At 40.7% G+C, this 24,544-nt stretch overlaps 1 protein-coding gene across 1 annotated transcript; it reads left to right on the top strand.

The window, feature by feature from the left end:
- Positions 1–19,267: 19,267 nt before the first annotated feature.
- On the top strand, positions 19,268–23,752 carry LOC134222310 (uncharacterized). Its single transcript, XM_062701452.1, has one exon. It carries the CDS (start codon positions 19,268–19,270, stop codon positions 23,750–23,752), a length of 4,485 nt encoding a protein of 1,494 aa, XP_062557436.1.
- Positions 23,753–24,544: the final 792 nt, after the last annotated feature.

A 24,544-nucleotide genomic window follows, 5' to 3' on the forward strand; every position in this document is an offset into this window, starting at 1 on the left:
TTTTTTTGTGATTTTTTTCGTGGGGTTTACTCATTGTTTCATTGACGCTGAAGGTCTTAAACGACTAAAACCAAACCGTGTAAAAAAACCTGGGTGTACCCCGAATCCCATTACCCCGAAGGCCACTACCCCGAATGGGACAGTACCCCGAAAGCCATTACCCCGAATGGGACACTAACCAGAAATCCATTACCCCAAAAGGCCATTACCCCGAATACATTTCGAATCTGTAGTTTTCCATCATTTGTTCTAACACCCACAAATACCGATGAATCGTAAAATGACAAACTATAAAAATAATTTATTTAGAATTTCAACTTAAACTGGCTACGCAGTCTTTAAAGATTGAAACAAGATTTTCATTTGTCCAACGTTTCGACACGCGGTTGGTGTCTTCTTTACGGAAAACTATAATGATTTGGGTAATAAAAGTATATACTACTTAGAGTTACTCAGAGAAACGGAATAAAGGTTCTGTTCAACCAACATTTTTGGTTTTTCGTCTAATTAACTTAAACTATCATCCTACGCCATTGTTACCTGGGAAAGTGCTATCCTATGAAATGGAGTAATTGAGGAGATAGCACCTTCTTCAAATGAACGGATTTTTCCGGTTTAAGGCGAACAGAGAAGGAAATGCCTTCTTCAAATGAACGCATTTGCTCAGTATAAGACAAACGTAGGAGATAATGCTTTCTTTAGCTAAACGTGTTTGCCCAATCTAAAGCAGAAAAAAGAGATGATGCCTTCTTTAAACAATGATTTCTTTAGATGTATGCATTTGTTCGATATAAGGCAAACATAGGAGATAACGCCTTCTTTAGATTAACGCATTTGCCTGGTTTAAGGCAAATATAGGAGATGATACTTTCTTTAGATGAACGCATTTGCCCGATATAAGGCGAACTGAGTTGATAACGCCTTTATTGAATGAACACATTTGCCCGGTATAAGCATAAAATAGGAGATAATGCCTTCTTTAAATGAACGCAATTGCCCGGCTTAAGGCGAACAGAGTTGATATTGCCTTCTTTAGATGAACGCATTTGCCTGGTTTAAGGCAAACATAGAAGATGGAGCCTTCTTTAAATAAATGCGTTTCCTGGTTTTAATGCGAACAGGGATGAGAATGCCTTGTTTAGATGATTGCATTTTTCCAATATGAGGGCTTTTTATAAATGAACGCATTTGCCTGGCAAACATAGGAGACGATATTTTGTTTTGCTGAACGTATTTTTTTTTTTGTTTGTGGTTTAAAATTCAGTTTATTTGTAGTTCATTTACAATTAAAAGTTATTTATAGTTTTAAAAATTAACGTCCAAGTGGAAGACTAATGAGTTTACATCTATAGCATCGTTACTTAAATTAACAAAGTTGATGTAATTTGTTAACATTCGTAAAATCTCCACTCGTTTACGTTTGTTCACCCCTGCCAGTGTAGGTATCGCCAACTCTTCGTAAGAGAATCTTCTCCATCCATTCATAAGCCCTGCTATTCTCTGCTGTAGGACCGTCCAAGCCGGGCCGACACGAGGACAAGAGCAAAATTTGTGCTGGAGCGTTTCTTGTAAATGGTTCCCGCAATGGGTGCAGTTGTCGTCTGCTACTCGCTGCATTGTATGGAACAGCTTCCGATGCTCGGTCTTTCCATTCACAAACAGGTAGAGTTGCGAACGGTATATTGAAGACAGCTGTTTGTATACAATGTTTTGCCACACGCGGGGCCAGTCGATCGTCGGACTATTTTGTTCCACTTTAGGCCGTTCTGTTTGCTGCACAGAATGCTGGTGGATTTGATCGGCGGAGGGGTTTTGTTGGATTTGGTGAGGGATTTGGGATAAGCATGATAGGATTGTTTTGATGTCGGGATGATCTATTGAAATTGCAGGGCGAGGATTAACGTGGAGAATAAGGGATCTATAGTAGGGAAGGGAGTCGATCTCTTTCAGATGTCTGTTCAAAGCCAGACTGCGGCTTTTCCGCTGTTTCCGAGCCAATTGCATCATCGGCACGCGGGCGACAATACCCCTCCACAGGAACGTACCCATCGTCGACGTTATCTTCGCTGTATGTAGGTTCAATGGAGGCAGCACCGATGAGAGGTACCATAATTTTGCTGTGCCGAAAGTGTTTAACATAATCACCTTCTGGTGTAACGTTAGAGTGCGAAAAGCGTGAAGCCACATTTGTTGGGAGAACTTCCCCACCATCGCATTCCAATTCAACGTCGTCATCAATCGTATCGAGTTTGCGAAGGTGATACCAAGAATTTTGACGACATTTGCCGTTTGCAGCCACGGAATATCGATGATATTACCTTCGCAATAGCCAACATTAATCGACATCGTTTTGCGCAAATTAAGTTTTGCGCCGGCTGCTCCACAGAAACGGTTAAATATTTCACGGATCATTCCTATCCGTGCCTCTGTTGTGACGATGACGCTGATGTCGTCCGCATATGCCACAAGCAAATCATCCCCACACGCTTGCTCTAGTCTGCATACCAGTGGATGGAGATACAGTACAAACAGATGCATCGACAACGGGTCCCCTTGCCGCACCGATCGAGCGATCTCGAACGATCGAGAGAGGTGCCCATTGATAAGCAGCCTGGATGTGGACCGACTGGCTATGCGCGCGAGAAGAGCGATGAGTTCCTCGTTAAACCCGAGCGACTGCATGGTGCCGAACAAGAACGAATGACGCACCCGATCGAAGGCGTTCTCCAGATCAAAACTGATGAGCTTACCGGAGCGACGGTGGTGACGGAGGCTGGCAATCCGATCTTTGAGAGCGAGAGTAGCTTGAAAGATATTGCGTTCTGAGTTCGAACATTTCTGTCCGTCGCTCAGCACACGATGGGCTCGCATGACGCGCTCTAGCCGGATTTTGAGGATACGAGAAAGCAACTTGTAATCACTGTTGAGCAGCGATATGGGCCGGTATGCTCGGGCCGTGTTATCACCTCCCTTTTTTTTCACCAGCACGATAATACCCTCCACGAAGGCATTAGGGAGATTGCCGGTGAGTGCTTCATTCAGTAGCAGGTTTAATTCGCGGTGAATTACGTCGAACATGCGGAGATAAAATTCTCTTGGGATCCCGTCGGCACCGGGGGATCGTTTGGGTGCGCTTGCCCTGATAGCAGAGAGGATCTCTGCTGTTGTTATCTCCTCCATGCACGCTTCGTTCGACGGGTCGCCCGGAGGGATAACGCGCTCGCATGCAAAATCGTTCCCGTCGTTGTTATTGTCGCCGTTTTCTGCTGCTTCTTCTGCATAGAGGCTCGAGAAGAAATCAAACAGCTTCATTTCTATCGCCTGAGGCTCGGCGACAAATTCGTCCTCTCCCGTCTGCAGCTGTGTAATTACGGTTTTCTTTCGTCGTCTTTCCCCCAGTTGGAAGATCGACATTGGTTCGCCGGCCAGATGCGTCTCGTTGATGCGCATAAACATGTGCGAGAAATTACGCTGCAGTGCCAACATTTCTCCTTTCAGCCGATTGATGGTGGTTATTAATTGTGGCTGCTGGTAGTAGCCGTCGTACGCTTGCCGTAATTGCGCATAGAGATGCTGGTGCGCATCGTGAAATTCGTCAAAAGCAGATCGAGATTTCCACTTAAAAAAGGACTTGATTTTAGGCTTAGCGTACGACAGCCACCAATCCATACACGTCCCATAGTTTCTGCGTTGTCGAGTCCAGTATTGCCACTTATACTGGAACTCGGCAACGTTTTCATCGGTAAGGAGATGCGGTCGAAGAGCCCAGAAACCGCGCCCCGGCTCATGTCCCAGCGGAGGGAGACATATTCTGACCGTAAGCGCTTTATGGTCTGTGAAGCAGCAGACGTGTGTAAAGGCGGACTGCAGTTTGTCGCGTAGTCCCCGGCTTACGTAAATACGGTCAAGTCGAGACCGCGCGTTTCGATTGATGTACGTAAAGCCGGCATCGCGTGGGCACAGCATCTCCCACGCATCGTGCAGCTGCAGCTGCTGTACGGAGGTTTTAAGGGATAGACTAGTATTCGGGCTGGACGAATCGCACGCACGGAGCACGCAATTGAAATCGCCAGCGAGGATGACGTTTTCAGTATGGTGGCGGAGATAGTACGCCAGCGTGCCATTGAAAAATGCTTCTCTGGCCGCTCGCTGCGCAGAGCCGGAGGGAGCGTAAACGTTGCAGATGGTCGTGTCGTGTATTCTGAGCGCTATCAGTCGGCTGTCCAGACTCTTCTCAACCTGAGTGACCTGGATGTGCTCCTTCACCGCAATAGCTGTGCCTCTCCTCGTGTGGTCCACATTTGCGAAAACGACAAAGCCAGGCAAGGAAAGCTGTTCGTTTTCGACTTCCTGCAGGCACACGATATCAAGACATTGGCTGCTAATAAAATTTCGGAGCGCGTTCAGCTTCGTGGGGTTGGTGATGGTTCCTATGTTTATTGATGCGAGGTTATAGGACGTAAGAGCCATTTAAAGATATTAGTTCTCGTCTCGCTCATCGTTACCGTCGTCGTATCGTTGCTTCTTGCCGGGCGGGCGACCTCGGCTTCGGCTACTCCTCGTAGATGTTGACGAGTCATCCGTCTCGTTGCCGGCTGTTCGGCTTTGCGATCGAATTGCGCTAATAGGTTTTCTAAAAACATCCACCAAGGCCACTTCGGCGCTCTGTGGGTTCTTCCGCATAGACGACGACGATGAGCTGCGCTCTTGCGGTGCTTGCAACAACGGGCTGGGGGACACCGTTCGCGCGGTGCTCGCAGCTAGCTGGCTTGCTGGTTGGTTGTTTGAGCCAAACGGTTCGTTCTGACTCGCCGGCTTCGGTAGCTCGGGAAAGGCTTCCAGCGAAGCTGGTGGTGGAGCGACGGAGCATTGTTCGATCGGTTTGACGATCGGAGGTTTCGCACCGTTCGTCTTCTTCGGCGGTTGGCGTGGCCCAGTTTGCTTCGTCACGTTCGCGTAGCTCTTTTGAACCAGCAGTTTCTTGTTCTGCACACAAGATATGCCAGTATGAGCCTGCTCTTTGCAGTGTTTGCAAGAGGCAACCTGGCCCTTGTAGTGAATGTATGCTTGTTGTCCATCGATTGTGACCCACGAGTCAATGTTTCGCTGAATCAGCATTCGAGCCGACCATATACCGAGCGGGATGCCACCGAACTCGAAACCATCACCCCACGTTAATTCCCGTAAATCACTTCCTCGAACGCACTGAGAAATTCCACAATATTCTCTTCGGAAACGTTTTCTGTCAGATCGTGCACTTTCACTTCCACACTTCTATCTTCCATAATTATACGGAGGTTGTGCTTCTTCCTCGCAATATCCACTCCATGCTTTTCGTCGTGTTCGTCCACGATTTTTGTGCGAGCGTCAGTTCTTTCACCTTGATGAACGCACATTGTTCACCGCGGTGGCACTGAAATCTCACTACATCGGCTTTCTGCAGTCCTAGAACTGTGCGACAAAAGCCATGCACCTTCTCGAAAGACGGCTTCACTGGAAAGCGCGAATAGTCTATTCGGAAAGTGTTTTCTCGCCTCATCGCGAAACACTAAAGCGCGCGACGCGGCACGGACAGATGAAAGATAAACCACTGGAATAAATCGCTTGACTTTTGGAGAGCGTAATCGAAAACACGTTTGCTCGTCTCAGAAGTTGAGCGGAAACTACGTTATAAGGCAAACATAGGAGATACCGCCTTCTTTAGAATAACGCATTTGCCTGGTTTAAGGCAAACATAAGAGATGATACTTTCTTTAGATGAACGCATTTGCCCGATATAAGGCGAACTGAGTTGATAACGCCTTTATTGGATGAACACATTTGCCCGGTATAAGCATAAAATAGGAGATAATGCCTTCTTTAAATGAACGCAATTGCCCGGCTTAAGGCGCACAAAGTTGATATTGCATTCTTTAGATGAACGCATTTGCCTGGTTTAAGACAAACATAGAAGATGGAGCCTTCTTTAAATGAATGCATTTTCTGGGTTTAATGCGAACAGAGATGAGAATGCCTTGTTTAGATGATTGCATTTTCCGATATGAGGGTTTTTTCATAAATGAACGCATTTGCCTGGCAAACATAGGAGACGATATTTTGTTTTGCTGAACGTATTTGCCAGGTTTAAAGCGAACAGAGTTGAAAATGCCTCCTTTTGATTAACGTGTTTGCCCGGTATAAGGCGAACAGAAGAGATATTTATCACCTTCTTTAAATTATCGCGTTTGCAAGGTATAACGAAATTATGCCTGTTCCTTGCTACGGGAAGACGAGCATATTCGACGAGCAGAAGAGATCCTCTCATTCTTGGGTCTTGTCGTCATGCCCTTCTTGACACAGTAAGGTTTATCGCCGGCTTTCCGCAAACTTTAGAAGCAACTTTCCGCATCGTGCTTTCGTGCTGTGCGGTTCTTTCTCTCTTTGTGGAAGGAAGTTTTTAATACTACCCGAAGCTATTTTAATTTCAACGGTGCTTCTTAGCGCTATTTGTACCCACTGATCCCATTACGATCTTTGCAAGGACCCGTGCCTTCGTTTTACGTTGGACCCGTTTGCGGAAGTAAAATTCCGACAAGCGGTGGTAATCCTGCAGGGACACCGTTCTGGGAAAAAACCTCTTAGAAGGTCACGTCTCCACGCTCAGCAATGAGTATTAACAAAAACAAGAGGAAGAGAGTCTCTGAATTCTCCACTTCCTTCAAAGAAACAAGGTTTCAAGACCGTCCTGCCCAAGCGCGGAAAAAATAGAAGGAAGCTGGAGAATTCAGATATTCCTTCTAACTCTAATATCGGAAATAATTCTTCTCCAATCGAACTGAGCAATCAGTTCGATTTGATTAATGATGAAATTGAGCAAATCGAATCTACCTCTAGCCCAGGTGATTCGATTCATGCGAAAAAGCAAAGGATTCCGCCAATTGTGGTATCTGTTGCCGAGTTTTCTGGCTTCCGGAATGAGATTTTGAGTAACCTTCAGGGGATCAAGGTTTCATTTCAGATTGCTAGGAAGGGTGACTGCCGCGTTTTGCCGGGATCCTTTGACGATCGCAAACGTCTTCTTCACTATTTAACTGAGAAGCGCCATAAATTCTTCACATACGACGACAAAACTGAGCGATTGTTCAAAGTCGTCTTGAAAGGTCTCCCAGTGATGACAAATCACTGGATGAGATTAAAATTGAAATTTCTCAATTACTTGGATTTTCACCAGTCCAAGTAATTAAGATGAAAAAGAAATCCCATTCTGGTACTTCCCAGAGGGAATTTCTCAAGAATTTTATTTAGTTCATTTTAACAAAAGTGAACTAAATAATATGAAAAGTTTGGAAAAGGCCTGTATTATGTCTCATGTCCGTGTTACATGGGAACATTTCCGCAGGCCTGGGGAAATTTCCAAAACCCTACCCAGTGCCGTAAGTGCCAAAAGTGGGGTCATGGAACCAAACATTGTCACATGGATGCTAAATGCATGATTTGTGGTGGAACCTCTCACGCCAAGGACGCATGTCCTGTGAGAGAAGATTCCAATAAATTTAAGTTCGCAAACTGTGGGGGCAATCATAAATCCAATTTCTGGGAATGCCCTTCACGCAAAAGTTTTGAATTCCGTGCAAAATTGATGACGGGAAATTCCAATCGGATCCCAGATTCGACGGGTAGAAATTTTTCAAACGCTCAAATTTCGAAACCGGTTACCGGTCGAGCAATTCATACCCACCACAATTCACAAACAAATTTTGCCGCTCGTCAACGGGTAGCAAGCACTTCAGTAAATTCCAATTTTCGAATGTACCTACGTATGCAAACATCGCTGCTGGTAGACAAAATTTCTCTTCTCAAAATGAGGTTTATACCCATGTCCCAACGGAAAATAACGGTCATGTTGCCGATTCAGGTAGCATGACTGCTTCCGATTTTGATTTTTAACTGAACAATTGCATCACATGATTGATGCAATGTTCAAAGCAAATACCATTCCTGAAGCTGTTCAGGTTGGTATAAAGTACACACAAAAATTGTTATCGGACTCCGTTTCAATGGATCCAAATAATTGTGTGAAAGTTCTAAATTGGAATGCCCGCTCTCTAAAGGGTAAGGAAGATGAATTATTCAACTTCCTTTCAGTTCATAATGTGCATATTGCCATTATAACTGAAACGTATTTAAAACCAGGACTCTCCATTAAAAGAGATCCAAACTATTTTATCTACAGAAATGATCGTCTTGACAGCGCCTGTGGTGGGGTCGCCATTGTCATTAATAGACGTATCAAACATAAATTATTTTCTTCGTTTGAAACCAAAGTTTTTGAAACCTTGGGAGTTTCTGTTGAAACAAATTTTGGACAATTTTCCTTCATTGCAGCCTACTTGCCTTTTCAATGCAATGGGCAGCAAAAGAATTGAAAGCTGATCTTCAAATTCTGACTCGCAACAAATCAAAATTCTTCGTAATTGGTGACTTCAATGCCAAACACCGTTCATGGAATAATGCACAAAGCAATTACAACGAAAACATATTATTTGAAGATTGGTCTACAGGATATTACACCATTCAATATCCCAATGGACCAACTTGTTTTCATCCAGTCGAAATCCTTCTACAATTGATTTAGTTTTAACGGATTCAAGTCAGCTGTGTGGCCAATTGGTAACTCATGCTGACTTTGACTCTGATCACCTTCCTGTGACATTTGAAATCTCACAAGAAGCCATTTATAATCCAATCAGCTCTACTTTTAATTATCATAGGGCTGATTGGGATTTATATAAAAACGTATATCGATAGGAATTTTGATGTTGATATTCCTCTCGATACCAAAAGTGATATTGATAATGCTCTCGTATCTTTGACAAATTTAATTGTCGAAGCCAGAGGCATTGCAATTCCGAAATGTGAAATTAAATTCAACTCCATTATTATTGACGACGATCTTCAGCTACTGATCCGTCTTAAAAATGTGAGAAGAAGGCAATACCAAAGAACTCGCGATCCCGCGTTGAAAGTTATTTGGCGAGATTTGCAAAATGAAATTAAAAAACGTTTCGCTATTCTGAGAAATACCAACTTTGAGAATAATGTCTCGAAGTTGGATCCCAGTTCGAAACCCTTTTGGAAATTAACAAAAATTCTTAAAAAACCTCAAAAGCCAATTTCAGCGCTTGAAGAGGGAAATAAAATTTTATTAACAAATGGCGAAAAGGCTCAAAAACTTGCTCAGCAGTTCGAGAGTGCCCATAATTTTAGTCTAGGTCTCACTAGTCCAATTGAGGATCATGTTACACGAAGCTTCGAAGACATTCTCGATCAAGATAATGTTTTTGACCCTTCGTTGGGAACTAATTTGGATGAAGTGAGATTTATTACTAAAAAATTTAAATATATGAAAGCCCCGGATGATGATGGCATTTTCTGCATAATTATCAAAAACTTCTTGAGAGCTCTTCATCCTTTTGGTAAATTTATTTAACAAATGTTTTTAATTGGCATTCTTTCCAGATAAATGGAAAAACGCCAAAGTTGTTCCAATTTTGAAGCCGGACAAAATCCAGCTGAGGCTTCTAGTTATCGCTCAATCAGTTTGCTTTCTTCAGTAAGCAAACTGTTTGAAAAGATTATTCTAAATAGAATGATGGTTCATATTAATGACAATTCTATTTTTGCTGATGAGCAATTTGGTTTTCGCCATGGGCATTCAACCACTCATCAGTTATTAAGAGTTACGAACTTAATTCGGCTCAACAAATCTGAAGGATATTCGACTGGAGTTGCTCTTCTTGATATAGAGAAAGCATTTGACAGTGTTTGGCATGAAGGTTTGATTGTAAAATTGATGAATTTTAATTTTCCTCTGTACATCATTAAACTGATCCAAAATTATTTATCAGATCGCTCGCTGCAGGTAAACTATCAGAATACTAAATCTGATAGATTACCTGTAAGGGCTGGTGTCCCCCAAGGCAGTATACTGGGGCCCATATTGTATAACACTTTTATTTCTGACTTACCTGATTTACCACCAGGGTGTCAAAAATCTTTGTTTGCAGATGACACGGGCCTTTCAGCCAAAGGGCGAAGCCTTCGTGTCATTTGTAGTAGATTGCAAAAAAGTTTGGATGTTTTCTCCACTTACTTGCAAAAATGGAAAATTTCCCCGAATGCTTCCAAAACTCAGCTTATAATTTTTCCACATAAGCCGAGAGCTTCTTATTTGAAACCTTCTAGCAGACATATTGTCACTATGAATGGGGTTCCAATTAATTGGTCTAGCGAAGCTAAATATTTAGGACTTAACTTTTAAAAATCACATTGAAGGCCTTCAAGCCAAATGTAACAAATATATTAAGTGCCTATATCCACTTATAAACAGAAAATCAAAACTTTGTCTCAAGAACAAACTTTTGATTTACAAACAAATTTTTAGACCTGCCATGTTGTATGCTGTGCCAATATGGGCTAGTTGTTGCAAAACCAGAAAGAAGGCACTCCAGAGGATTCAAAATAAAATTTTGAAAATGATTCTGAAGTTGCCTCCGTGGTATAGTACCAATGAACTTCATAGAATTTCTAATTTTGAGACATTGCAACAAATGTCCAACAAAATAATTTCCAATTTTAGACAAAAATCGTTGCAATCTTCTATTGCAACGATTAACTCATTGTACTCTTAGTATAAAATAGGTTAAGTTTAGTTTAAGTTGAAAACATTGTAATTCCTACATAGTTCAATTCAACCAGAGGAAAAAATTTTAACTGCCAGAGGCAATTGAAATGTATTAATAATAACTAAAAGCGTAACATAGCAAATAAGGATGATAGTGTTAAGAAAACACGGAACACCTAGTCTAAAAGATGCATGCATGTATTAGATTAGCAAATAAAATTAGTTAAAAAAAAAAAAAAAAAAAAAGAAGCAACTTTTGCACGCCTATATTTTGTTGAAATACATGCCCGCGAGCCATCTCAAGCCCAGTCGAAGTGGGCTGAAATTGCCTCCAGCTCCCTGTAATGAGCATGAGAACTGCAAAATTCCCACCTCAGCTTTAACTGTCTTCAAAGGTAGCACATGATATGCAACGGGATTTTATGAAACGAGAACTATTCGTTCTATTTATTATGAAACAAATCGCGAATCTACGATAAAAATTATCGTCAAAATTGAGTTGCCCTGCTATTGAATATTTCGTAAAACAACTTGAAATCAGTACTGATTCGAGGTAGAGGGTCATTCGGGGTAGAATCCCATTCGGGGTGATGGCATTCGGGGTAGTGACTCATTCGGGGTAATGGAGTTCGGAGTAGTGGCCTTCGGGGTAATGGCATTATGGGTAATGGAATTATAGGTAGTGTTGTAGAGTCCACCTTGCCCGCTGCGCACCTCGCCTTCTTGCGGATCGTTGTCGAGAACCATTTTCACCAAGTTACTGTCCGACATTCTGGCTACGTGCCCGGCCAAACAATGTAAAAATAGATCTCCCAGTCTTTAACAAAAATTTGTTTTTAAGCGATAACTTCTACGTACACTAAGTACATGGGAAATCCTAAAATGTGGAATAAACTGAACAAAGCTTACTGCTTCCATAATATGAATGTCCGTGTCAGCTCATCGGCTGTATCCGGACTAAAATATTCAATATCAATTTACACTTGAATGGATATCGCACGGAGGTCATTTTTGTTGCATCATAATTATCTCGGTGAGTTTAATTATATGCATGGATAATGCAAATAATAATGCAAAAATGAACAATCGGTAGCCATGCTACCAAACTTTATCTAATCTATGCATAGGTACACAACTGCGTTGATTGAGCCATTCTCAGTACTAGGCTGAAATAAATTCTGCAACAATGGACATCCGTAATGAATTTCAAATTAATTATTGATTATTAGGCTTATGTAGTGAGAATTGATCGCTTGAGTGCGCGTTTGGTATCCGGCATAATACTGAACCATTTCATTCAACAAATATTGCATAATTATGGATATACCTAATTTGAGCATGCTTACAGAAAAACACCACCATTATGTCGATACAATTTTATGAAATTGAAAAGGCTTCTCAAATAATGATCATGGACAAATTTAATTTCCGCTAACTACAATGTCCTACTTATAAGGCAATCGGTTTATGAAATGTTCCTCTAGAAGGTTGGTTGCATATAACCAAAATACTTGAAAAAATGCTGAAGCCCTCGACGAAATAGTTATTAAATAGAATCAACGCTGCTTTCCCAATTAATTATTGTGACTTTTTTTCAAGCTTCATATGTCTACTTAACGCAAAAACAGTTTTATTTTATCGAAACGACTTGATTCACGATGTTTATTACCACTGCTATAATCTACTATTGCTGAAAAGGGAGCATTCCAGCTTTAATACTCAGGGGAGGAAATAAATAGATTGGTCGTAAAATCATCTTACGTGCACCATAGGTACGTCGCAAAACTTATTTGTAACAATATTTAACCAACGCTTCTTGCAGGTATGAACCTTGAAATAATCTCGAAGGATGCGGTACGGGGATGCTGGTTTGAGATGAGACACGTATCAGCTATAACAATCACTCATGGAGCCAATAAAACGTCCGAGCCACTTCCATCGCACTCGTAGTAGTAAAATCGTCAAGATTTGCCAACGGAGAGCCATTTGCGGTACGTGTTTCATTTCATGGCGAGGCAGCTTTTTTTCTGCTTCGTTTCGTTCTACATATGGTGAAAATAAAGAAAAGTTCATTTGCGAAGTATTGTAAAGCGTAACGGTTGGTGAGCGATATTGCAATAGAAATGTATACCTACCGTAATTACATTCATTTTGCGGCAATGTCTATGAAGACACAGCTCAACGACCCCACTAGTTAACTAAACGCCAGTTTGATAACTTCTAGTGATGAATTATCCGGTTTGGATATGCTTGCAGCTGCACTCTCGGAGTTAACTTTCTAGTATTAGGAAAAGCATCTATGGTTTAATTTGTCGAAACTAAACACCTTCGTCGAAAAAATATCTGTCAGGCATAGTTACGAACATCTTCCTGTCATTCATACAGATTATTAGAAAGTCCTAGCAAAATTATATGTAGGACTCCTTGTCATTTTCATCGATAAAAAAAAAGTAGATAAAGAACCCTTTTTATAAAAAGGAACTACTGGATAAAAGGTATTCATTCCACTAAAGACTGATCAACATGCATTGGTATTCAAGCAAACATAAGACCGATATGCTTATAACGTCCGAGAAGTTTCGTTATAAGTTGCACGATGGAATAAAGTCTTTTCAACTGCCACATAAATCTACTTTACGAATTTGGAAGGAAACCATGCATGGATAAACATTTCAGCAATATAATGTGCTGCTTCAAGCTTCCGAATTTCAATAGTCACCGAGAGTGACAAATCTGTGTGACAAATTCTCGAACCTACAGCTTGATGAATGGCTTAGATCGGAAACATTAAATCGATTGTGTGTATATGTCGAAGAGAATATAGGGGAACTGTTCCGTTTTTCATCTTACTGAACATAAATTCATCTCATCGCAAAAAAAATAAATACAGCACCAATCTCGTCACTTCTTTTCGCTAATATGCGTACTCACAGCTGAAAAAAAAATCATTAAAATAAAAGACAAGCCAAAGAAAATTGCTTTGTTTTTGGTGGGATGAACATGGGAGCTGTTAAGGAATTGCCAAACAGTTCCTCTCTCGGACAAAGTAATAGAGGGGAGGAGAAGATAGAGAATGCTGTACATCATCACGTTTTTCAGAGGTATTTTAATTCATGAGACTATTAAAAATCAAAAATTCTCAATACAGTTGATAGCAACAACAATTTGAAACAGTTATCGCTAGTTAAGTTGAAAACCGAAATGGGGGACTATCGAAGTTGGATTTCTCTCGCAATCCGTACGTTAAACCTAACTTCGCTAGTAGTGCGCTAGTCTAATTAGGTCCTAATTAGACTAGCGCGTCACTAGCTAAGTTAGGTTTAACGTACGGATTGCGAGAAAATCCAACTTCTCCAGTCCCGTATTCCGGTTTTCAACTCAATCGAGTATATATTTTGTGGGCAAAAATTCATGTTTGCTAGCAACTCTTAGGTAGGTTTTTTTTCTTGCGTAAGGCTAAACGGAATTCTGCAAACAAACACCTGAGGAGGTTAACTCAGGTAGTGTGCGGATAGGCTCACCCGACCTACTAAAACCAAAACCATCTCGCCAGTCCGTATCCACCGGCCTGCAATTAAGCAATACATCAGGGGGAACTCTCAGGTAGGTAACAACGCAACACTGATTCGTTTTTCGCGTTTCGGTATTGTCTGAGCGTGGAAGCGCATGGTGCATTGTAGGATAGAGGAAACATGCACACAAGGACAAGCTATTGTTGGTAGAGAAATTTGGCGAAGGATTTTTCATAAAAATGTTTAAGCTGTCTGTGGTTCAGATGTCCATCAATACCGGATACCGGATGATCAATATTCAATATTCACACTTTCCCGCACAAGATTAGTGTGAGTTCCATTCTTCACGTGATTTCGCCAACTGATGTTAATTAAGATGAAATATTGATTTATCTAATGAAAAGACGCCACCGCTGCCGTCAAAAATGTACCACCGCATTGAAATTTCCCACGCCGCTGAATATTTTAAACCACGTCAATGGCTGTTGAAGGACTATTAAACCAGAAGTTTCATGGGTTTCATACATTTTGTTGACTGAAATAAAAACTCCTCCTAATAAATTAGAAATTTTCCATAAAAAATAGGAAATTGCCAAAAAAGAAATCAAGGTATAAGCAATAAACAAATATATAAATATAAAAATATAAAATTTCTACAAATAATGCAAAATTTCCATAATCAATAAAGAATTTTCCACAAAACAAAAATAAATTAGCACATTTCAAAGCAAAAAATGCAATTATAAAAAAAGAATTTTCCATAAAGAAATCAAGACGTTCCACGGAAAAATACAAAATTTCCAGAAATAAATCAATATTGACAATAAACAACTACAAAATTATCTACAACATAAATATTTTTTCTTCTATCAAAAAATAATTTAAATTCCACAAAATCTTTATATAAAAAATGAGTTGAGATTTCCTTTGCAAGATTTTTTCCCTAATCAATTCGTTTTGGGATCCATAAGGTTTGTATATACAAAAAGCTGGTGAATTTAACGGGGAAATGTAAAAAAATAAATAAATTAGAATACAATTTTGGCTTTGCGGAAAACAAAACAAATGTACGGAAATTGATCTAGAGTGCGGTGCTGCAAATAGTGCATTGTGACATTTGCAACCCCCAGGGCAAAGCTAGGGTTTTTTTCGCTAGTAATCAATAAAGAGCAGTACAAAATATAAAAATTTTCATAAGCAAAAAATATTAAAAAACAAAAAAAACTGAGCATTTTTCCAGAGATGATCCCTTCTTTAAGGTGACTCGAGGAGGCACTACACACCGTGTTGTTTTTATTATCTTTTGTCTCTTTCTAGCATTGTCGCCTCGTAATTTTGGTGCGGCGTATTTCGGTTTTTAATAAATTGTTTGACGTAACTGTAAATGTATCAGCATGTAGATTGCAAATAGTAAACACGCGCCGGGATACTTTTGCAAAATCATAATTGTTGTAGAAAAAAATGTAAGCATTCAATGATGAAAATGATGACGATTTGATGATTGTTCGTGCTTCCCGTGTCACCTTCACAGCATTTCAAGTTCATGGAAAATTTTATGGATTTTATTGTTGTTTTGAATTTTTTTTATGTAAATTTTCTTTTATTTTATTGATTTCTTTATGGAAAATTCTTCTTTCATAATTGCAATTTTTGCTTTTAAAAGTGCTAATTTATTTTTGTTTTGTGAAAAATTCTCAATTGTTTATGGAAATTTTGCATTATTTGTGGAAATTTTATATTTATTTGTTGCCCATACCCTGATTTCTTTATTGGAAATTTCCAATTTTTTCATGGAAAATTTGTAATTCGTTTATTTTGCTGTCTCCGGAAAAGCCTTGAGCTGATTTTGATATATAAGTATGCTCGGCAAACATAAAAATATTTTCTTCAAGACTGCGTCACATTTCCCGAATTAAACTTAAATTACGAGTAACAGTTGAAAATTTTCCAAATAACGCTGCTCACACAACAAGATTACTTTTAAAACATTGTTTTTGACATATGTCTTATCGGGCTTATTAAAAGCACCTGCGATTTTTATGGCCGGTTGATTTTTTTAATTTTCAAACTACAGTGAACTCTCCCTTACTCGATATTGAAAGAGCCATCGAGTTAGGGAGGTATCAAGATAGGGAAAACATTTATATTTGGCCGAATAGTTAAAATTTGTTACCTTATTAAGTGAAATGAGAAGTGAGATGTTCGAAATAAGTACATAGTACAAAAAGTACTAAAAACGGAAGTGATTATTGAGTAGTAAGATGTGTGCAGTAACATTTGTTTAGTGAAAAGTGAGAAGTGAAAAATGAGTTCTGAAATGTGAGATGTGATATTTGCGAAATGAGAAGTAAGATGTGGATAGTGAGATAAACAGAAGCAAGAAGTGATAAGAGAGAGATGAAAAAAGGAGAGGTAAGAAGCTAGATGTTGAGTAGTGAGAAGTGAGTGTAAAGAAAAAACAGAAAGAAGAAGGAAGAAAAAATAGAGAGAAAGAAAGAAAAAGAATTTCATTTCTGACGAATTTCGCGCCAACTCGACCACCATCTCAGAATCGAATGAAACTTGGTGGGCATAAAGATATGGTATTTCTAAGCCACTCTGCATACTTAGTTTTTCAAAAATTGTCAAGAGTAACATTTGATGAGGGCCAAATACTGAAAAATTTCATGTGCACTTAGAAAAACGAATTTCGGTATTATCGTTTACAGTACTAAAAATTATCGTCTAGTTTAATATTGTTCAGTGCACAGCAATTTGACAAAACTATGATTTGTCTTAACAGGCATTAGTTTTATAAAATAAGGTAGGTCGAACGTACTTGAGTGTTAACTCAATACAGTTACAGTTACCTCAAGTTAAAGTCTATCTACTGCCTAATACCTTTCCGAGAAAAGTCGACTTTTGCTTCTTTAAAAAATAATATCTCGGAAATTTGTATAGTTTTTTTTTCACATAGCTGTTTTTTCCATAACTTTTTGAACCAAGAACAACAGCAGTGCATTAATTATTAGATGCTCCTTTTCGACCAAAGTGCTTGTTTTATAAAATGTGGGAAAATACTTATCCGGCAGAATTTTTGTATCGATCTTCCTATGATATTACCAGTGGAAAAAAATTCGATTCCTATTTATAAAGGAAAACGAAACCCAAAGGTGTGCATAAGTGATGCTAAAATTATGTCATTTAAAAATTTATAATTATATAACTATGAAGTGTTCGTTGAACAACTGCTTTTGAAAGATGTTGATCAATCTACGGCTTCCATAAGGGTCATGTTTTGGAATTGACAGTATGAAAAGTAAAAAATATAGAGATGCAAATTAGCAAGAAACGATTGAACCATACACGAACTTTCACGTGAGGCAGAAGCATTATCCAAATCCAAAGATCAGTACAATGAAAAATTACATAAGTTATCAAATCTTTTGAACTATCATGTATGCGGTCGTTTGATGAAATATGCTCGGAAATATGCCTATATAATATGTTTTTGGTAAAAGATTGATATAATAAATAAGAAAACGGCTGTTTCTATGAATCTACTTTTAATTTCAAATTCGAGATTTAGAGATTTAACAATGGAGACATCAGAAAAATATATTAAGCTCGTTTAGTGGAATGTATTAAACCGTCTAAGACGAATTAAGTACTGTCCATTTAATTCCACCAGTTAATTTTCGTTATCTTTGCAGATACGTATTTCGACCACAACTGTGTGGTCATCTTCAGTGTCTTGTACTTGAAGTCGAGTCAAGTACAAGACACTGAAGACGACCACACAGTTGTGGTCGAAATACGTATCTGCAAAGATAACGAAAATTAACTGGTGGAATTAAATGGACAGTACTTAATTCGTCTTAGACGGTTTAATGGAGACATTTTTTTTCTTTACTGTTATTGATACTTATTTAAGCACAAAAATACATTCATGTTTCTATAAATGATAAAACCTAAAAGTTGGTTCAACCGAGGGTTATATTTAAGGAAAAAAAGTTTTACTAACAAAAGCTTTTTTCATATCCATATTGAGTGAAAATGTATCAGCGTGTTTTATGCATACAGCGCCAAATATAGGTTCAGCAGCCTATCATCAACCAACGACACATTTTGGACGTTTAAAAATTTGTTTAGGAAGCAATTTTTATAACATTAATGTGGACCAACATTTGAAAAGGGCGTATATTTTCCTAGATTTCTTATATCAATGTTACACACAAATTACCAGATTTACAAAATTGTGATGGACTATTGCAAATTTGTCTGAACTGTAAAATCTGAAACATAAAAGAGCGTTTCGTTCACCGAGAAAATAAATCAATTAATGTAAAGATTCAAATTGGTTTAGCAAAAAAAAAGCACATGAATTTGTAAATTTACTCGAACAATTTGAAGACATTTGGGTCTTCATCTGATTTGGAACATTTTTAGCCAGGATTTTATTATGAGCGATTGGTATAAAATAATGAAACTTTTGTGTGCCAGTTATAGTTTTTCTTCTTCTTCTTCTTCTTCATTGGCATTACATCCCCACACTGGGACAGAGCCGCCTCGTAGCTTAGTGTTCATTAGGCACTTCCACAGTTATTAACTACGAGGTTTCTAAGCCAGGTTACCATTTTTGCATTCGTATATCATGAGGCTAACACGATTGTTCGGAATCCTAACTGAAGAAAAAAATCAAAGAGTTACTCGGACCTAACCTCAAAGGATGGCTTCTAACACTACAGGACCAGGTAATGAGCGATTAGCGACATGTTTGATATGTGGTGGGCCGGAAGACGACGACTACAACATGGTGAGTTGCAACCAGTGCCAACTTTGGGCTCACTTCAAATGTGCTGGAGTAACACAAGAAGTTGAATATGGAGAATGGTTTTGCCCAGAATGTGCTGAATCCAAGGAGGCACACCTACAGCTTCCGAAAAATAAAAAAAACGCTAAAAAATCATCGAAAAACGGTGCGAGCTCGACACGCAGTGCAAGTTCGTCCGTTGCCGCGCACGTCGCTGCACTCGAAGAGGAGCAACGCGCTAGGGAGAAAACTCTATCGGACCAGATTGCACTCCGAACAAAACGTCTTGAGGTAACCAGAATGTGGAATGAGAAGAAGCTACGAATGGAAAGAGAAATGCGAGAAAGGGAACTTGAGCTAGAACGTGAAATGCAGGATCTCCAACTGAAGCAGGAGAGGGAACTTCTAGATCGCCAACTGCAAGCTGAACGGGAATTCATTCGGAAAAGGGATGTAATTAGACAGGAAGCGCAGTCTAGCAAGGAGAAAGTGCAATGTTGGCTCAATGAGCGAAAGCAACCGAAACAACCCACAGAAGACATTCGTGGGGCGTACCCAAAAGGATCAACTATGAAGTGTCAAGCACCAAGAAGCTCGTTTTACGAGGAAGAGTATTCCAATGGCGATCGTAGCGGGGGTAGCGGCTCAGAAGAGGATGAGGATGCAGTTATAGAGTCGATGCAGAATTTGTCGATAAACACCAACAGGAACGTACTGGGGATGCGAACCGTTCGAGTGACGAAAGAGCAACTGGCTGCCCGACAGGCAGTGTCGAAACATCTTCCAACCTTTAAAGGAGAACCTGAAATATGGCCACTCTTTATCAGTAGCTTTGAGTATACCACTCAAGCTTGTGGCTTTTCAAATATCGACAATCTCAAAAGGCTACAGGATAGCTTGCAAGGAGTCGCTCTTGAGGCGGTCAGAAGCCGCTTGGTCCTGCCCGATTCGGTGCCGGATGTGATCCGAGATTTAAGAAATCTTTTTGGGAAACCTGAAAAGCTTTTAAAAACACTTATGGTGAAGGTTCGTAGTGCTTCCGCACCTAGGATCGACCGTTTGGAGTCCTTTATCCATTTTGGCATAACTGTAAAACAGCTTTGTGATCATTTAGAAGCTGCTCAGCTCAAAGATCACCTGAATAATCCAATGTTGGTTCAGGAGCTTGTCGAAAAACTGCCTCCAAGTTACAAATTGGAATGGGTTAGGTTTAAAAGAGGTAAGGCGGCAACTCCGCTTAGATTGTTCACCGACTACATAACAGAAATAGTATCTGATGTCTCGGAAGTCACGGAATTTGCTGTGTCATCACGGAATGAGTTTGTGCGGACGGCAAGAGAAAAGTCTCGAAAAAGGGAGTTCGTCCATCATCATGAACACGAGACGAAGAAAGCAGGAACGTTACCACTGGCAAGTGTCGGAAAATTATGCGGGATTTGCAGACGCGCCGATCACAAAGTTCGTTTCTGTGACCAATTCAAGCAAATGAATCTGGAGGAACGTCTGAGAGCAGTTGATAAACTAAAGCTTTGCCAACTTTGCCTCAATTCCCATGGTAACAGTCGTTGTACCTTTAAGATACGCTGTACCGTGAAGGATTGCGGTGGAAATCATCATTATCTTCTACATCGGAGAGAGGAATCCGTTCAACTAATGGAAGTTGGATGTAACGCGCACAAAAATCTGTCGCGTGGAATCATTTTCCGTATGGTGCCTGTTACGTTATCCTTCGGGAATTCGAGCTTGAAGACACTGGCCTTTCTCGACGAAGGGTCTTCTAGTACACTGGTTGACGACATGGTTGCAAAACATTTAAAGCTGAGAGGTGAACACGAACCATTGACAGTAACGTGGACCGGTGGAATCAAGCGACATGAGAACCGCTCCCAGAAAGTTAAGTTGCTGTTATCAACGGACGATTGCGATGAGCAATTTGTGCTGCAGGGTGTTCGCACGGTGTCAGAGTTGATGTTGCCGAAACAGAGTATGCGATTTTCCGATATATCCGCACGGTATCCCCATCTAGCGAATCTGCCAGTAGTTGATCGTTCCTCGGAGGATGCAAGGATATTACTGGGGTTGGACAACTTACACTTGTTCGCCCCACTTGAATCTTGTATTGGTAAACCAGGAGAGCCCATCGCAGTACGTTCAACTTTGGGTTGGACAGTATACGGCCCGGAAACGCAACAATCAAGAACAGAAACGTTCATAAATCTGCACTCCGTAGCACCAGTGAGCAATCAAGAAATATACGATATGATGCGTGCTCAATTTGTAATGGATGAGGTCGGTGTCACTTCGTTCGGTGTACCAGAGTCAGCAGAAGACCAACGTGCACGAGAGCTATTACAGAAGACAACGGTTCGAGTCGAGGAAAGGTTTCAAACTGGACTATTGTGGAGAGAAGATGTGCGGCAGTTTCCTGATAGCTATCCAATGGCTATCCGCAGGCTGAAAGCTTTGGAGAAAAAGCTAGATAGAAATGCAGCCTTAAAAGAAAAAGTAGTCAAGCAGATTGCCGACTATCAAACTAAGGGTTACGCGCACCAAGCTACCATAAAGGAGCTTACAGAGACCGCAGCGTCGTCTGTCTGGTATCTACCGTTGAATGTAGCTCTAAATCCTCGGAAACCTGATAAAGTTCGTTTGGTGTGGGACGCAGCGGCAACCGTGGACGGAGTGTCCCTCAACTCAACACTGATGAAAGGACCAGATATGCTGGTATCGCTTCCGGAAGTAATCAATCATTTTCGAGAGAAACCCATTGCTTTCGGCGGAGACATCGCCGAAATGTATCATCAGATACGCGTAAAGCCTGAAGACAGATCAGCGCAAAGGTTTCTTTTTCGGGAACATCAAAATCAACCTCCACAAACGTATGTGATGGATGTTCTCACGTTTGGAGCTACGTGCTCTCCCTGTTCAGCACAATTCGTTAAGAACCTCAATGCGAGAAGGTTCATAAATGAGCTTCCAGAAGCTGTAAATGCTATAATATACCGACATTATGTGGACGATTATTATGACAGTGTGGACACCATCGAGGAAGCTATTACAAGGACAAAAGAAGTCAAGTACATCCACGAAGAAGGCGGATTTTGCATAAGAAACTGGGTTTCAAACTCTAGAACGGTCTTGGAAGCATTAGGCGAGAAAGAAGCAAGTATGACGGTGCGACTCAACCTGGATAAAGACAACGAATACGAGCGAGTCCTCGGTATCGTATGGGAGCCATTGCATGATGTATTCACTTTCTCTTTCAACGCGGAGCTGAATCAAGAAGAACAGGCTACAAAATGTACAACTAAACGAATGGTGCTCAGCAGTGTTATGGCTCTTTTCGACCCTTTAGGCCTACTATCTCCAGTAACTATACGTGGGAGAATGCTAGTTCAAGATCTCTGGCGAACGGGCTGCGAATGGGACGAATCTATCGATAGTGTTTCGTTCCAAAAATGGCAGCGCTGGACGGAATTGTTGCAGAACATTGAAACACTTAAAATCCCTAGAAGTTATTTTGGAAGTGCAAGGACTTGTGAAATCGAAGACCTGCAGCTCCACGTCTTCACGGATGCCAGTGAAACAGCGTACGGATGCGTGGCGTATTTTCGAGCGGCCATTCGAGGTGAAATTCAATGTGCGTTGGTTATGAGTCGTTCTAAAGTGGCGCCTTTGAAGCTACTTTCGATACCTCGTCTAGAGCTTCAAGCTGCTCTTTTAGGATCACGCTTGGCCCGAACGGTACGAGAAAACCATAGTTACATCATCACCAGACAGTTCCTTTGGACAGATTCGCAAACGGTCTTGTCATGGATTCGATCTGATCAGCGCAGGTACAAACAGTTTGTTGGATTTCGTATCGGGGAAATTTTAAGTTTGACCAAAGTTACGGAATGGAATTGGGTGCCGACAAAATTGAATGTCGCAGACAAATTAACGAAGTGGGGCGGAGATCTGGAAGTGCTGACGGATAATAGCTGGATCCGAGGCCCGATGTTCTTATACCAGGATGAAGAGTATTGGCCCAAAAGAAATTTACCACAAGTGAATACAACAGAGGAGCTACGGGTCCATTTACTTCTACACAACATTAGCGTACCAAGCGTCCTAATTGATGTTAGTCGTTTTTCCAAGTGGATGGTTCTAGTTAGAACCGTAGCGACGCTCTATCGTTTCATTTCAAACTTGAAAAAAAAGATTAAAAGGCTTCCAATAGAAACCTTGAGAGCAACAAATACGCAAGCTCGACTATCGATGAAAACTTCGGCTCAGTCGGTTCAAATACCTTTACTGCAAGCGGAATTGCTACGAGCAGAGCAATATTTGCTGAAAGTGGCCCAGATGGAGTGCTATATCGACGAATTGAAAGTTTTGACGCGAAATAGGGAACTACCAGTTAGCCAATGGTTGTCAATCGAGAAATCTAGCCCACTATATAAGTTGACTCCACTAGTTGATGACGATGGCTTGATTCGAATGGAAGGACGTTCAGAGCGAGCAGACTTTCTTCCGTTTGATTTACGATTCCCGATAATCTTACCGGCAGACCACTCTATTACGAAACTAATAGTGCATAGCTACCATGAAAGATTTGGTCACGTTTATCGCGAAACCGTGAAAAACGAGCTTAAACAACGGTTCCATGTTTTGAAAATAAATGCAGTAATACGAGAATTGCGAAAGACTGTAATACGAGAATTGCGAAAGACTGTATCTGGTGCAAGGTTCGACGTAATCGGCCCCAAGTTCCTAGGATGGCTCCTTTGCCAGTGCAGCGGTTAACACCGAACTTGCGCCCATTTAGTTATGTCGGCTTAGACTATCTTGGTCCGTTTGAGGTAACTGTTGGGCGCCGAAAGGAAAAGCGCTGGGTTGTATTATTCACCTGCCTGGTGATAAGAGCGGTGCACGTTGAGGTTGCCTGGGGACTAACCACTCAGTCCTGCTTAATGGCAATACGGAGGTTTGTCTGTCGACGGGGACCGCCATGTGAATTTTTTTCGGACAATGGTACAAATTTGAAAGGTGCTAGTAAGGAAATTTTGAAGAACGTTCGCAACATCGGAGTCGAGTGCGCTGAGGAATTTACAACTGCTAGGACTAGGTGGAACTTCAACCCTCCCGCAGCACCCCATATGGGAGGGATATGGGAAAGATTGGTACGATCGATCAAAGAAGCACTTGATGCTTTAAATGACGGACGACGCCTAACAGACGAGATTCTTCAAACGTCTATTATCGAAGCTGAAGATATGGTGAACTCGCGTCCCCTAACCTACGTTTCGGAGCAGTCGATTGAAGCAGGAGCCCTGACTCCAAACCACTTTTTGCGAGGCATCTCTCCCAATGAGCCACATTCTACCATACCACCAACGAACATAACCGAAGCTCTTCGTGATTCTTACAAGAGATCTCAACATATTGCGGAGGAAATGTGGAAACGCTGGATCCATGAGTATATTCCATCAGTTAACCAAAGAACTAAATGGTTTGGAGAAGCAAGGCAGTTAAAAGCAGGGGACTTAGTTTATGTTGTAGAAGGATTAAATCGAAAATCATGGGTTCGTGGAATAA

Source organism: Armigeres subalbatus, chromosome 3, assembly GCF_024139115.2.
Source record: "Armigeres subalbatus isolate Guangzhou_Male chromosome 3, GZ_Asu_2, whole genome shotgun sequence".
NCBI lineage: Eukaryota > Metazoa > Arthropoda > Insecta > Diptera > Culicidae > Armigeres > Armigeres subalbatus.

Bases quoted from the DNA above. Each gene is read 5' to 3' on its own strand.
- LOC134222310 (XM_062701452.1), top strand. From the start codon at position 19,268: ATGTGGAATGAGAAGAAGCTACGAATGGAAAGAGAAATGCGAGAAAGG.